General features: G+C 37.8%; 1 protein-coding gene across 6 annotated transcripts; it reads left to right on the top strand.

The window, feature by feature from the left end:
* The first annotated feature begins 347 nt into the window (after positions 1–347).
* On the top strand, positions 348–15,491 carry LOC127806978 (uncharacterized). Of its 6 annotated transcripts, none has more exons than XM_052344627.1 (11): positions 348–765; positions 1,988–2,184; positions 2,310–2,437; positions 2,731–2,839; positions 2,915–2,954; positions 4,586–4,675; positions 4,771–4,870; positions 4,986–5,125; positions 5,670–5,772; positions 6,145–6,833; positions 15,065–15,251. In XM_052344627.1, the coding sequence occupies exons 2-11, from the start codon at positions 2,046–2,048 to the stop codon at positions 15,114–15,116; spliced, it is 1,590 nt and encodes a 529-aa protein (XP_052200587.1). In that variant the 5' UTR covers positions 348–765; positions 1,988–2,045; the 3' UTR covers positions 15,117–15,251. The 6 variants fall into 6 exon arrangements, with proteins under 6 accessions (XP_052200587.1, XP_052200585.1, XP_052200586.1 ...); XM_052344625.1 differs by having other exon boundaries at positions 350–755; positions 15,075–15,491; XM_052344626.1 differs by having other exon boundaries at positions 350–755; positions 1,985–2,184; positions 15,075–15,491.
* The last annotated feature ends 31 nt before the right edge of the window (positions 15,492–15,522 follow it).

Raw genomic sequence — 15,522 nt, 5'->3', positions numbered from 1 at the left:
AAAATTTAGAGTTTGGGTTTAATTTTTGTTCGTCCTGTCTAAAATTTATGGCTCTGCCACTGGTCGTTAGTTCTGTTTGAATATTTGGTTAATAATATTAAAAAAATTTAATCAAAATTCTTAAAAGAAATAACTGAATCAAACTAAAATTAATAATCGAACCGAACTAAATAATTAATTTTTTTTTTAAAAATAACAGAATTGAACTGCAATCAATTAAAAATTAAACAGAATCAATCAAATTTATGAATTTGATTCAATTAATTCAGTTTACCAGAACTCTAGTTCAGTTTACCAGAAGTCTTCCTCACCCCTGAAGTCTAGTATTGTGTCATTTGTCTTTACACTCGCTGGAGGCTAGAGCTGCGGAAGGTGCCTACTACCTACCTAATTGACATGGCCCCATTGTCCTAAGTCCTTCATTCAATGCTGTGTTGAATTTGCTCATCTGCTCAACCACAAGAATTCAATGATTTCCAATTCCAACTACTTACCTAAGGCCTTGCCCATGTATTTGTTGTTTCTTGAATATTCAACCCAATCCCCATATTCTAATATATTTTTGGGAAAGCCATGACGAACTGCTTGATTCTGCTGCGTGTCTTCTTCATATTCGTTACGTTCAACGAAGACCCACGTGTCAAGGTGGCCTCGTATCAGCTCGGCTTTCCTCTCTTTTGAGATCTGCAATTGGGTTCTGAGAGTTTCGCCCAGTTTAACTCTAGATCAGACGCTTCGGAGCCCCGGAAGCCTTTGTATGAGTTGGTACCGTCTGTTCTGTTTAGTGTTTACTGCTCTTTTTGATAATTTCTTTGGTTTAAGTTCACTAATTCCAATCATGGGTCTTGTTCGGGAGTTCAACAAACCAACTGGGTAGTTTTGAAAGAGGAAGTTTTTTTTTTTTTTTGGTGAATTGATCTACTTTTTTGAGTCATGGTGGGCTTTAAGCCCATGATGTCCAATAAACCAATTGGTTAATCCTGAAGGGGGGTACTTTCATGTGGGCTGTACCATCTATTGTGTTTCCTCTTGCACATGAGGATTGATGTATTTCTATCATCGCTTTGGTTTATTTACTCTCATGAATTCCAATCTTTGGGTAGTTTTGAGTTGCACCATCTGTTCTGTTTTCTTTTTTTCTTGCATTTGAGGATTGATATGCTTCGAGTCATTGGTTTGGTTATTGATGCTACATAACAAATAGTGGGTCAGCTCCTTTGATGTTTGTGAATTTGTTTCATTCGTACTTGTGATGGTCTTTGCAATTTTCCCCCACTTTTATGGGCTTCAATCTTTCTATGTTTCAAATTTGTTGATTTTTTGTTCTCAGAGACTGAAGGGAATTACGAGGGGATGCTTTTTCTGGGAAAGTAATTCCAATTGTTTGATGGCTTGGTCCTTGCAGGGGAGACTTTAATCTTGTTACATGCTCTAAAAGAGATGGAAACCGAAGGACTGTAATCCATTATTTGAGAGCATGTGCACTAAAAATCACTACCCTGTTGCTAAAAAATAAAAACACAATCTTCATTCTAAGGTCCATGTTGATTATGTTGGAAGTGCTATGTCTATGATTTGAAGGTCCTTACTATGTGCCTGTTTCTCCTATCTGACACCGCTAGTACTAAATATGAAAAGTACTTGCCATATAAATGACATTATGAGCTACGCATTTCCTTTCTCAGGTTCAGGGGATCAAACCGCTACTATTCCCATCACAAATTGCTGCAGCTTTACTAATTGCTAAACTGTTGGGGCCTTCTTCTTTACACATGCTTCCAATTTTAAACCTTTTGTTATGCGTATAAATGACATTTTGACGCGTAGTTCCCTCTCGAAACAGCTTTGTTGTTATGCGTATTTTATTTCCATTTGTATGCATATCCTTCCATTTAGAATTGACTAGTGAAAGTACTTCATATTTGTAATTACATTATCTGTCAAATTATTTTTTAATTTGGAATAACATGAAATTCTTTCGTAGTAGGTGGCATAGATTTTAAAATTGAAAAAGGGGGCCCTCTTGTTTGCTTGGTAATGTACTGATGGAGAGGAAAAGTAACATCTCTCATTACCGGGGAAGGCTGGACAAAACATTGACATCTTATGATCTCGAGAATGAGGAAGGACTTAAGGTTCTTGTGAAAAAACAAATTCTACAGTCATCACATTGTGAAATTGAAGGTTAATTATTCCTAGCTTCAATTCACATGTTCCTTTGATTCATCTGTTTCTATGTAATATGGAATCTGGTAGTTGTTAGTCTGTGTATGCATGCATAAGCATTCTAATTGAAAGTGTCTTTTCAGAATATCTCGAGAACATAGTAGAGAGGAGAACTAAAGATGTGATCAATTTTCTCCAAATGTTGAAAAGTGCTTCAGCAAATGATTATGAAGTATCCAAAAGTAGAGAGACGCCTCGCAGTGGTTGGAAAGTATGCTTTCTGTCTGATTAATCTTATGAGTTCCCTGCATACTCACCTTTTTTTTCTCTCTCATGACTTTCCTCATAAAGCAAAATAAACATGGCCAGCTGACAAGTGAACTCATCATATTGCTGATATTGATTTCTTTTCTATGATTGGAGTCATTGGACAATCAGACCATGTGTTGTAGGCCACCTTCATGGAGATTTGACATTGAAATCTTTCTGTATGTTTATATACACATGATCACACAAATATTTTGACACTAAAAGTTGTTGAAGCCATCTTGCTTCTTTTGACAGTTAAAGCAGGATACTGAAGATTACCGTGTGATGTATCGACAAGGACCACAAGGAACTCCCTTCCATACGTTACTTGTTGAAGGCTATGTAGATGGTCCTCTAGATGTTTGTAAGTCAAATTGAAAATGAGGTTTTTAATGATCATGTAATGAGCCTCCAAGTTTCATTTTGATTCTTCTTGCAGGTTTATGCATCTCATGGGAATCCACCCTCTTCAACAAATGGTGAGAGCTGTTTCTGTAATGTCTGTGCTATCGGTTTGAATCATAATATAGTTACAACTGCCATTTAAGTGTCTAAGGACAACATATTGTGTACTGCCAAGGTACTGCAAATGAACATGTTGTGTACTGCCAAGGTACTGCAAATTTCATTATGCAGTTAACTCTGTCTACTAATGGACTTGTACAAAAATGAAGGTGTAGATGTTGATAGGATGAGATTTCGGGTCTTAGATGCCTGCCTCCATGGTTGACTGATATCAAATACTGCCAATTGAACATGATTGCTACTTAAGCAAACTAAGGTTATTCAGTAATATGCATTGAATGCTAATACCATGCGCTCATTATCTGGTAGTATGGATAGTGAACTAGCTTCCTTTCACTTTGTCTTTTGCCTGAAGTAACACAGTGAAGGGACATGGATAGTGTCCCTACTGGGTCCTCTTTCACCTTCTTAGAGTTGGAAGTATTGTACTGCTAGGGGTCTTTGCCTTTAGGGTGCAGGAATTTGATGCATTTCTGTACTTGCTTGATGGGATCATTATGCTGCTAAAAGGAGTTGAAAATGGCTACTATACTAATTAGTTGCTCGGTTATGAAAACTGAGACTATTATCAAAGAAATCTATTAGAAATGAACTTTCATGACAGCCCTTTCCTACTTTTTCTTACATATTATTGTTCTTGTTTTAGACCCATGGATCTGAAACAACTAATGCAAATATATGTTAGTAATGTTTCTGATTATTATTTTTTTTCTCTTTTGCTGCAAGTTCTTCTGTCCAAAAATTTAGTTGAAATATACATATTGTAGTTTTAAGGTTATTGATCTTTTTAGTTCTCAGTCACAGGATACATGGTCAGTAGCAAACCTCACAATATTACTCTTTTTAGTTCGGTCAATAGACTTGCTCATGCATGCACTATACACAACAAATTAAAAGTTGTACATAAACATGCCATATTTGATATACATATACTCTAATAAATGTAATGTGTTGCTATAAGGTCGAAGGTGCCTGAGCTGATGAGAATAGGAGGGAGTCATTTGTGATGGGCCATCATCATCAATTTCACCTTATCATAACCAAGTTAGAGTTAGTGGCACGACATTCACAATGTCAACTGACTTTTAAAAATCACATTGACAATACAAATTCATGCAAAAGAACAATGTGGCAAAATTTTAGGCCAGATGCCCTTCTGATGCAACCCTCTAGTGAGGGAATGATGAGATGAAGTTTCAACACCATCTTTATATGAAAAAGTTTCATGAGATGACAGTGAATAAATATAAATGATATGGTCATATTCCATCGCATAATTAATATTGTGAAACCGACTTGTACAACATAGAAACATGACTTGTATTTTTCCTTTTTGGATAAAAGGCCCAGAACATAAGGGGGAGTAAGAACATATGTTTATATATATTTCCTTCATGGATCTAGACCTGCACACGTATACTCTGCCATCATTAATTGCCATGGTGTTACTGTTACAACAGCCAAGCCATCACAGGAAGAAAATACAGCAATAATTAGGATTGTGTAAGTGCTGTATGCTTAGATTTTTCTTGATACCACAACAATGAAACATAGTATTTTATACAGATACTTTTTTTCCTACCAGGTGGCCGCAGACTAACATACCAACATTCAAAATTATATCTTCTGATTGTCTGCAGAAGGTTCGAATTGGCGAACAGATATCTTTAGTGAGGTATGCCTCGACTTTTACTCTATTTTTCTTATATCAAGTTATTTAGGCCTTCAATGTTTCATTTTTGGATATCTGGCTAACTTTTTGGAAGAAAGGATGAAGGTTCCATGGCCATTATCAGCAAGAGAGGTTGTTGTGCACTTCTTTGAGTTTGAATACTTTCAAGATGATCTTATTGTTGTGCTTCTGAACTCGGTAGTCACTTAAACTTTCATGAACCACATGTTCAGCTAATTTACTTACTTTGTTTTGGAAAATCACGAAACATCTAGATGATTAACCTAAAGAGCATTACCATGTATACTTTCAGATATCTGACTTAGAGAGCATTGACAGAAGTACTCATGGGTTCTCCAAAGATGGAATACCTGATGCACAAGATGTAGTGAGGATTGATGTGGTGGGAGGGTTTGCATTGCAGAAAGTGACTGCAGACAGAAGCTACTTTAGGTGAGTTTGCTGAAATCTCATATCAGATAGGAGATATTTTTTGGGTGGTAAAAACATTTCCAAGTGAGATATGCTTCAAAATCCATTGTGGTCCTGGCTAGATATCATCAATACACTTTGTAGACAGAAAAACAAAGGCATCAAAAGCAACTTATCAAAAAAAGGATGTGGTACTGCCACTTTTGTTGATGTTTCCTAAGGTATTGTGTTCTCTGGTTACATGGGTTATTCTAGTAGTGTGACCGTAATCGCTTATGTTATCAACTACCACATGGAAGCAAACTGAAGTTTTCTTAGTCATAAAAAAAAGTAATAATAAAAATAATGAAGTTTACAAAGGAAACAGAAATGGAACAGTTGATATTACTTAAATATGCTTCATTGGGCGCCCCTGTGAGTAAGTATTTTATATATATTCAGTTTGTCTGGTAGTGCCTTTATCATTTTCCTTCATCTTCATCCTTCATCCTTTATTCTTAATGTGCCTGCTGGGACAGCCTCCCACTCCCCGTGATATAGACCTTCATCCTTCCTAATATTGCAGGACAATAGCAAATTTTGATATGAAGCTGGATTTCGTTCCTCCATCATTCATTAATTTTGTCTCAAGGCAGCTCATTGGCAGTGGTTTCAGGCTCTATAAAAAGGTTATACTTTAGTCTTTTGTTTTCTCTCTCCATTCCTTTTTAACAGTAATGTTTTTGCCTAGAATAGTTGTTTAAAACTGTTAGCTAGAGTATGAATTTGATGGCACAAACATGTTTGTACTCTTACATATGACCTCACCGATCCTTCAGTTCGTTATTTCTTTGTCACAAACTATGTAGACAGCTCATAATGGGACGTGGGTGCTTGTCGAGTTCCTGACTGATGGAACCCAAAAAGATGAAACAAAGGAGAGAAAATCTTGTTTAATATTTACCTGTAATATAGTCTCAGTTCTCTTAATAAAATGTAGATATGCATCTTTTGGCTACTCTGCTTTTTCTTTTATACTTTTGTTATGGACTCTGTAACAGGAAGTTGCTTCTGTGTCTAGAGGTGATGAAGACTTTGGGAAGGCCCTGAAGGACCAGCTATATAATCGAATAAGGGAAATTCTTTATTCTGATAATAAGCAGAAGAGAGCTCTAGAACTAGGAGACACCAAGAATGATGTCGAGACTTTTCATGAAGAACATGTTCTGGAGGTTCTCAGTGATCACCATGCAACTGAAACTTTTCCAGAGGATGCGGTAGTTGAATATGATCACCATGCAACTGGAACTTTTTCAGAGGATGCGGTAGTTGAAGATCACATAGCCATTATTGAGATTGAGGAGATTGCAGAAGAAGATATTGAACAAAGTGGACACTTGGAGGAGGGTGGTAAGCAAATCAGTAACCGAACGACCACTCAAATTGAAGAAAAGCCATGTGTCAATAATAAAATAATTGGTGTCAGCCCTCAGGTGAAACAAGCTCTAGAAACATTAGACAAAGTCATTTCCATCTGTCGGGAATACAGATTGGGTCCTCAAACACGTTCTCCTGAATTCACTCACAAAGGATCATTTGATGTGGGAAAGAATAGAGAAAAAGAGCTGAGGTCTTTAGGAAATGGTCAAATATGTGCAAGTGATCAGGCTTGTGTCGATGCGTTGAAAAATGAAACAGTGGAGAGAGCCTTGCATGAGCCTAGGAACAGTTCCAGCAGTCATTGCTCCAGGTAGTTTTGTTGAACAGCTCTGCCTTCTATGTTTATTGCACTTATATTATCAAGTATTTTCTTCTTTTCACATCTGGAAAACCTGGAGGCCTCCTGGATCTAGTAATGACAGCATTTACAGTTTTGTTGATAGTACTCTGCTTGCTTAGTTTGCTCGATTGTCGATGTCATCTTGAGGGACCGGTTATTTTCTCCATATAGTCTGTCCCAATACGCAAGCATTCAATTCTTTTCCCCTCATTTACCGACGTACATTTCCATTTCTCTAAGTCAACCTTAAATTAGATCTGGAAACTCAGAGACCATTTTCAATAAACCACATTGCATTTTCAATAACAATTTGGCTATGAATATCTAGAAGTTGTTTCATCTAAGACATTTAATCGATGGTATAATCAGACAATTTGAAACTACAATGATATCTTCACACACACACCTAATCAACCTACAACATTTTATATACAAAACAACCCACTAATCCTCTCATTATTCAAACTAAAAGATAGAAAAACAAACTTATAAATTATGGACACACATGATCCCTCAATTTGTGAGATCTCACAAAAAGTGGATCTTTTGTTCCTATTACCTATCCCCCTCAAGTTGGACAATAGATGTTAGTCATTTACAGCTTGCAAATATGGATATTGAAACTTGATTTCTAGAGTACTTTGGTTAGAACATTAGTTTCCTGAGACTTGGTAGGAGTGTAGGGCAAGGCGATAGTCCCATTCTTAATCTCTGTCTTGATGAATTCTCTATCAATCCTCATATGTTTCATTCGATTATGTTGAACTGGATTATGGACTACACTGATAGTTGATTTGCTGTCACTAAACAATTTCATAGGACTTGTTAATGTTTAAGTCTGTCATCAATCTCTGTATCCAAATGAGTTCACGTGTTCCTTGAGTTATGGCTCTATACTCTGCTTCTGCATTGATTCGAGAAACCACTTACTGTTTTTTGCTTTTCCATGTCATTAGATTACCCCAAACTGTTGTGCAATACTCTGTTGTTGACTTGCTCTCATCAACAGTTCCTACCCAATCTATATCTGAAAAACCAACAATATTCCTGACTCTAGTCTTTTTAAACAATAACTCTTTGCTAAGACTTCCCTTTAAATACCTTAGGATCTGGTTTACTGCCTCCATATGCCTTTTTGTGGGAGCATGCATAAACTGGTTTACCACGCTCACACTAAAAGCAATATCTAGTCTTGTGAGTGATAGGTAGATGAGTTTTCCTACCAAATGCTGATAGCTCTTTTTATTTACTGAAGGATCACTATCTGACACCTTGTGCTTTCAGTTATGTTCCAAGGGCATACTAGAAGGTTTACACTCAAATTTTCCTGCCTCTTTAAGTAAATCAAGTGTGTACTTTTTTTGCGAAATGAAGATCCCTTTGTGACTTCTTGAAATCTCCATTCCAAGAAAGTATCTAAGTTCCCCAAGATCTTTTACTGTGAATTTAGCTTGAAGTCTCTTTTTGAGATTTTCAATCTCCATTTCATCATCACTTGCTATCACCATATCATCTACATATACACTGAGCATTGTTTGTTGTCTTGACACATATAACCCTTTTTGTGTGGTGGAGTAAGCAAGAAAGACGCATTGGAGAGCTTTAGAATCAAACTTGCCTTGGTTGGGTTGAATATTATGGACAAATATTACACACCCAAACAAACGAGGTTCAAGAGAAGTATGAACCTGAGAGGAAGGAAAGACAGATAACAATGCATTGAGAGGTGTTCTGTATTAAAGGACTTTGGAGGGAACACGATTGATAAGAAATGTTGATGTAAGAATGGCTTCACCAGTGTGGAATATGACTAGCAAACATGATTGATCGAGCAACTTCCAGTAGTTGATGATTTTTTCTCTCAACTACTTCATTTTGTTAAGGAGTATATGCACATGAACTTTGATGAAGTATCCCATATTCTTGGAGATATTCATTTAGTTCATGGGAGAAATACTCTCTATCATTATCTGTTCGAAGAATATGAATAGATGACTAAAAAACATTTGTGACAAGCTTGTGACATTGTTTAAAAATTATAGTCACTTCGGATTTTTCTCTCATCAAGTAAACCTAACATACCCGAGTATGGTCATCAATAAAGGTAATAAATCATCGTTCCCCTGTCAAATTTAACACTCGTGATAGTCTCCACGCATCATTATGAATTAAATGGAATGGAGTAGAATGTTTGTATATGTGAGGTGGATAAAATGCACGGGTTTGTTTGGCAAGAGTACAATGATCACACTAGAATGATGAAGGATCTTTATTAAAATGAACAAATGAGAGTACAAACGCTTTAGATAAGAGAAACTGAGGTGACCTAATCTATGATGCCACAACAAAATATTGGAATTAGAGAATAAGGAAAAAATAGTAGGTAACTTTGGTCTTGAAAGAGAACCAACACTTGATAAGTAATAGAGACCATTTCACTCCTTAGTATTCCCAATCGTCTTCTCTGATGACAAATCCTAAAATTTACAGTAGGAAAAACGTTACTGAACAGTTCAAATCCTTGGTTAATTTACTCACTGAAAGTAAATTGCATTGCAGATTTGGAACATGAAGAACTAAATTCAACTTCAACCCATTGAGTTCTGTCACAACCTTAGGTATTATAGGGGCAAAGCTGTAATTGAGTTACAATTACAATTAAGAGGTATTTTTGTAATTCAGTTACAACACATATGGGCGTTGTTATTATGTTATTTTCCCTTTTTATCTTGTAGCTTAGTTGGTTAGAGAGTTTTGTTTGATAGCTAACTGAGGCTATATATATTGCCTCAGCTATAGGAAGGGATTAGGCATGAATTGATGAAATGAAATTATAATTTTCTCTACAGTTCTCTCCTATTTCTCTTTAGTTTCTCTCTACTATTTCTCCCTCCATTTCCTCTTAATATCTCTCCCTCTTTCTACTAATTTCCCCCTTCCTTTAATTCTGATTTCTTCTCCAATTCCTCTTTTAACCTATCACGAACCCTAGGTTCGTGACAAATGGTATCAGAGCAATCGTTCTTCGGTCATAGATTATGCAATTTTGATAAATTGATTCTGACGACTCTCGTTGGAATTAATTGAGCAGTGATTCGTGGATTCCGGTGAACTTTCTTAATCGCAACAGAATCTGTGGACTTCAGTGGCTGCAGTCGTGGTTTGAGAAGGCGACAGAAGTAAATCCAGCGAATCCAATTCCTGTGGTCCAAGTGAGGATACGTTTGGTGATAGGCGAAGCAGATCCAGTAGCAGAATTCGGAATGGGCGAGCATCTCCTAGATGATATTTCGAAAGAGAGCCGAAGGTTAACGTTGGCCGCGACTTTTTGTAAGTATTGCTCGAAGTGGAAGAGCGAAGCAGATTCGGCAGTTTGGAAGCCAATTCAGAGACTACGACAACCAACGATTCCCAATTTCGAAGAATTCCGTAGGTTGCATCACAATCGCTCAAGGAAGGCTAGCAGCCCAGGCGATTCCAATGCTTGATTTGAATGAATTTTTAATTCTCATTTCTCTCTAAGACTCTCCAATCTCCTTCACATTCCTCTTGTTTTTCCCCCCTTTCTCTCAATGTCTCTTCCTCTTTCTACTGATTTTTCTCTCCCTTCAATTCTGATTTCTTTTCCCAATTCCTATCGCAACCCTAAGTAACCCTAAGGTTGTGACAAATGGTATCAGAACCAATCTTTCCTCCGCTGTGATTCCAGCGAACTCGTAGCAATTTGGTTGAATGACTGCATCCCTACGGTGGTCGAAACTGGGTTCTCAGCTCTTGATAGGTGAGTGCAAGCAGCAATTCTGATCAGATTCCGAGGAATCAAAGAACGAGTCATAACCAAGAGAACAAAACAACTCTCAACACAAAATTGAGAAGCTAAGCGCACGACGGTTTCAGAAGTCGGGCATCATTCCAGTAGTGAATTCCAGCGATCTGGGGAATTCCAACAAGCGGAAGGAATACACTTGACTCTCGACAATTTCTTAATGGTTGAGCTTGGATTTTGGAAGTGCAATTGAGTAGTTAGATAAGGTGAGTCCGACGGTGATTCCAACAGGTATAGGGAATCATTGCAGCAGGTGAGTCAAAAGAATTGGTAGGCCTAGGGGATTCTAGAAGGCCGATCAAGTTGCTGTAAGTGTGCATTTTTTTTTTACTGTTACAATAGACTTGGTCTTGAAGCCTAACAGTGGCTGCAATTTGCCACTTCTTGGATCAATTTTAGAGGTGATTGGGTGAGGCAATTACAAAAGGGAATTAGGATGGAAAGAGCTGTTGTTTCTTGGCCTATTGCTTTTCCAGCCAGTGAGATTTCGGCCAGGAGGAGTAGTGCACGAAGGAATCCAATGGAGTCTCAATTGTAGCAGAAAAATTTTTCATTTTTAGTTGAAATAGAGCCTCAATGGCAGCCAAAGAAAGTTGCATTTTCAATGGGGTGTACTACTCGGGAGGTTTTAGGAAGTAGTGCCCACGTCAGACAATCAGATCCTTAATGGCAGCAGAAAAATGCTGCATTTTCAGTTGACTAGAAGCATCAAACATGGGGAAAGGATTTTGAGAAAGAGATCAGCCAAGGGGACAAAGAAAAAAGAAGTGGGATCCATGAAACATGCGAGGAATTTGGTCATATGTTTTGCGAGAAGTTATAGGAGTTTGCGATGATACTGATTAAGAAGTATAACTTCCCCGCATAATACTTTGATGATTATCAAGAAAATTTTAATAAGAAAGAATTCCTTAAAGTGGAGCAGCCGAAGAAAGACAACCTTGTTGAAAGTAAATTCTTGGTGTACTCCAGCTACGAACAAGTAAAAGTATTTCCACTTGAGGAGGGCCCTACTGAAGATATGGAAGGGTTTAAATATACTACTCCCTTGGTCTTGGTTGTGGAGAAGACTGAGGAGTACATGAAAAAAGAGATTAGGGAGGAGGAAGTGGAGGATGGCACTCATCAGTTGGCAACTTCTCAAGCACTGCCATTAGAGTTGAGACTCCTGATGCCATTGATCTCTTGAAACAACAGAATAAGGAGCCTAAAGAGAAGGAACAAAGGATTGCACCGGATACCCTGTTTGGAACATCTCACATGTATTTCATTGGCACGGGCACACAAGACAAAGTAAAGGTAACATTGCAACAAGAAGAGTTGGAGGATGGGGTTGTAGGGCTAACGACACATTTGGAACCTTTTTTAACGGCACTAAGGAAGAGGCGGATGGCTGAAATTGGTGTGGCAGCAAGACATAATGTTGTTGTTGCTTAGGAGAAAGAAAAGATAAGGCAAAAGAAAAGGAAAAAACAAGATAAGAAAAGGGAAAAGTGAAGAAGAAACTACTGAGTGAAGATGGACATTGGATAAAGAAGCAACGGCTAGGTGGTAATAAGTTTCTTAAGGATAAGAAACATTTCGGGGGGGGGGGGGGGGGAGAATTGTCATGACCTTGGGTATTATAGGGGCAAAGCTGTACTTGAGTTACAATTATAGTTAGGGGGTATTTTTGTAATTCGATTATAGCACATGGGTGTTGTTATTCTGTTATTTTCTCTTTTTGTCTTGTAGTTTAGTTGGTTAGAGAGATTTGTTTGATAACTAAGTGAGGCTATATATATTGCCTCAGTTATAGGAAGGGATTAGGCATGAATTGATGAAATGAAATTTTAATTCTCTCTACAATTCTCTCCCATTTCTCTTTGGTTTCTCTCTACTATTTCTCCTTCCCTTTGCTCTTAATATCTCTCCCTCTTTCTACTGATTTCCCCCTTCCTTTAATTCTGATTTCTTCTCCAATTCCTCTTTTAACCTATCACGAACCCTAGGTTCGTGACAAGTTCCATATCTCATCTCCCTATTGTTTTGCACATAGACCCACTACTACAGTAATACCAACATTTTTCATCTCCCTATTGTTGTGCACATAGACCCATCTACTATAGTAATGCCAACATTTTTCTTACATGGTTGATAGTTATTGAATCTTGTAGTGGAGCTTGTCATATGGTCAGAAGCACCTATGTTCACTATCCAAATATCATGTGAATCTTTACATGATAATAAGGAAATAATACCTTTATGCGTAAGCGTTGTAGAGCTAATAGAAGTTGATGGGACAATTTTGGAGGCATTTGTAACTAATGAGAAAGTCATCAGTTTTCGAATCCATCTGCTTTACTATGAATGGTTGAGAGGTTGCACCAGTTATTATCTCAGTCACATAAGCATTTTTTCCTCTCTGGCTTCGTGGCTTCCAATCTAGGGGCTTACCATGAATATCCCAACACATGTTTTCGATATGGTTGGGCTTCTTATGATGCTCACACCACACCCGTTTGTCCTTTCTAAGAGTTCCTTTTGGATTGTATCATTCATTTCATTTTATTGCTAAAGCATATCCCTAGACTGCTATTTCAGTGGACGAGCTCTATACTGGAGAGGATATCACTTTCCTTCTTGTTTCTTCTTGCCAAACTTCAGCAAACACCTCTTTTAGGTTGGGTAAAGGCTTTGTGCCAAATATACGTCCTTGAACGTTATCAAATTCTTGATTTAGCCTTGGTAAGAAATCAAATGTTCGATCTTTTTCTACCATCTTATTATATAGGACTCTATCATTAGTACACTTTCATTCAATATTGTGAAACAGATCAATTTGTTGTTCACAGTTTTGATAGCGTATTAAAATATTCGGTGACAGATAATGTACCTTGTTGAGTGTTTTGAATCTTATAACGAACATCAAAACTTTGTGATATATCCTCATGGTCTGAGTACACTTCTTTTGCTGTTTGGTAGAATAGGTATAGACGCCCAATCATTTGCTCGATTGAGTTTATCAACCATGTTATTACAATTGAGTTTTTTGCATCCCATACATTATTAATGGAGGTGTTCCTGTTGCTTCTGATAAATATCCCATCTTTCCTCTTCCCTTGATCATAAGTAATACTGATTGATACCACTCTTTAAAATTACTTTCATTCAATTTATGAGAGATGATTTGTATTAAGGGGTTTCCAGAATGATCGAGAACTAAAGATAATTGGGGATTGGAGACAGTTGGGATACAGGTTGATTCCGCTGTGGATGAAGTGGAGGTGGTTATTTTATCAATAATGGTAGTTATTGGAATTCAAGTCAGCGACGATGGTCAGTTGGTCTGAAATAAGTGGGTTATTGCAAACTAGATTTGAGACTATTGAGGTTCTAATATGAGGTCGATGGTCTGATAGACTACCACAAACAAATGAAGAAAAGGACTGGGATGGAAGTAGTAGTGAGCAGCGGCAGAAGTTCGCTGGAGCAACGACAACGATTGTTGGCGACGATTGATGGTGGCGGCTGATAGTGACGAAACCACCAAGAACTGGATGGGTTGAGAGAGACAAGTCCAATAGTGGTGACGACATCGCGATTGGAGCACCAGAGAGGGAGATTGAAGCAAAAACATTCTTAGCGAACAGGGCGGTGCGTGGTAGCTACAATAGAGGCTAGGCTCTGGGGCTTGGCCAATTAAAGGTCGGTGACGACGATGGATAGAGTGGCCGTGGAAGCCTGATCAATGGTGGTGATGTTCGACAATCACAAAAGTTGCAAACAAAGGCGGTGAGGCCAGCGATTGACGGTGGCTACGTGAGGTCGATAATGGTGACGTTGGGCCAGGTGACGATAACGGTAATGGGCGAAGGTCAAATACCAGAGGGCGAAGGTCAACGGATGCCAAAATGATGAAGACGGATGCTGGAACTTCTAAAGACGACGCTTCGTCTTCTCTGTTACTGGCATTTTGACAATAATGGCAGATTTGTCTGTTAGAAAAATCAACGGTGGCTGCGGGTGGCTTTGATACTATATAATCAGACAATTTGAAACTATAATGATATCTTCACTCACACTTATCTAATCAACATGTAACATCTTATATACAAAATAACCCACTAATTCTTTCATTATCCAAACTAAAAGATAAAAAAGCAAATCTAAAAATTATGGACACGTGATCTCTCAATTTGTGGGATCTCATAAATTGTGAATCCGTTGTCCCCTACAGATGAAAAATGCTTACATTTGCATTAGGAAGGGAACATGAATTTGCTACCTCATTTCATGAAACCATGGATACTTTTTGTAGCACAACCGAACTTCATGTGGCATGGACAGAGGTAACAACCACATCGTGATTTAATATTAATATTCTCGGTGCAAGCTTGTTTCAGGCGCATGGGGTCAAATTCTTGCTCAAGAGAGACATGCCATAACAAGATAGCACCTGCATCACCCGAAGAAAATCTGTTACATGCAAGTGAGACTCATCAACAGACTGCTTCTTATTACTCTACTCACGCAACAACCGAAAGAACGATTGTGGGTGGAACTGGATTCGATGATAAGCTGGCAAATGTTGATGCAAATGCTATCTGCAAAGATGGCACGAAGACAGGGAAGCATAAAAAGCCGAAGTTCTGTTGCTTTCATTGTTTTCTGGGTCATTGATGTCTTAAAAGAACTAGGAAATAATTTGATGTTTTCGCACAGTTGTAAACTCTTGTAAAGGCTTAAAAAATGGCAAGGGACAAAAGAGATCTCAGTTTTTTCCATAATGCAATTCTTCTGACCTTGCAATGCTTTTCCTACATACATGTTCTTCGGACCCTGGATAAATGC

The sequence above is a fragment of the Diospyros lotus genome, chromosome 7 (genome assembly GCF_014633365.1).
Source record: "Diospyros lotus cultivar Yz01 chromosome 7, ASM1463336v1, whole genome shotgun sequence".
In the NCBI taxonomy this organism is placed as follows: domain Eukaryota; kingdom Viridiplantae; phylum Streptophyta; class Magnoliopsida; order Ericales; family Ebenaceae; genus Diospyros; species Diospyros lotus.
Note: the sequence above shows the minus strand (reverse complement) of the source record. Positions and strands in the feature narration are given on the sequence as shown.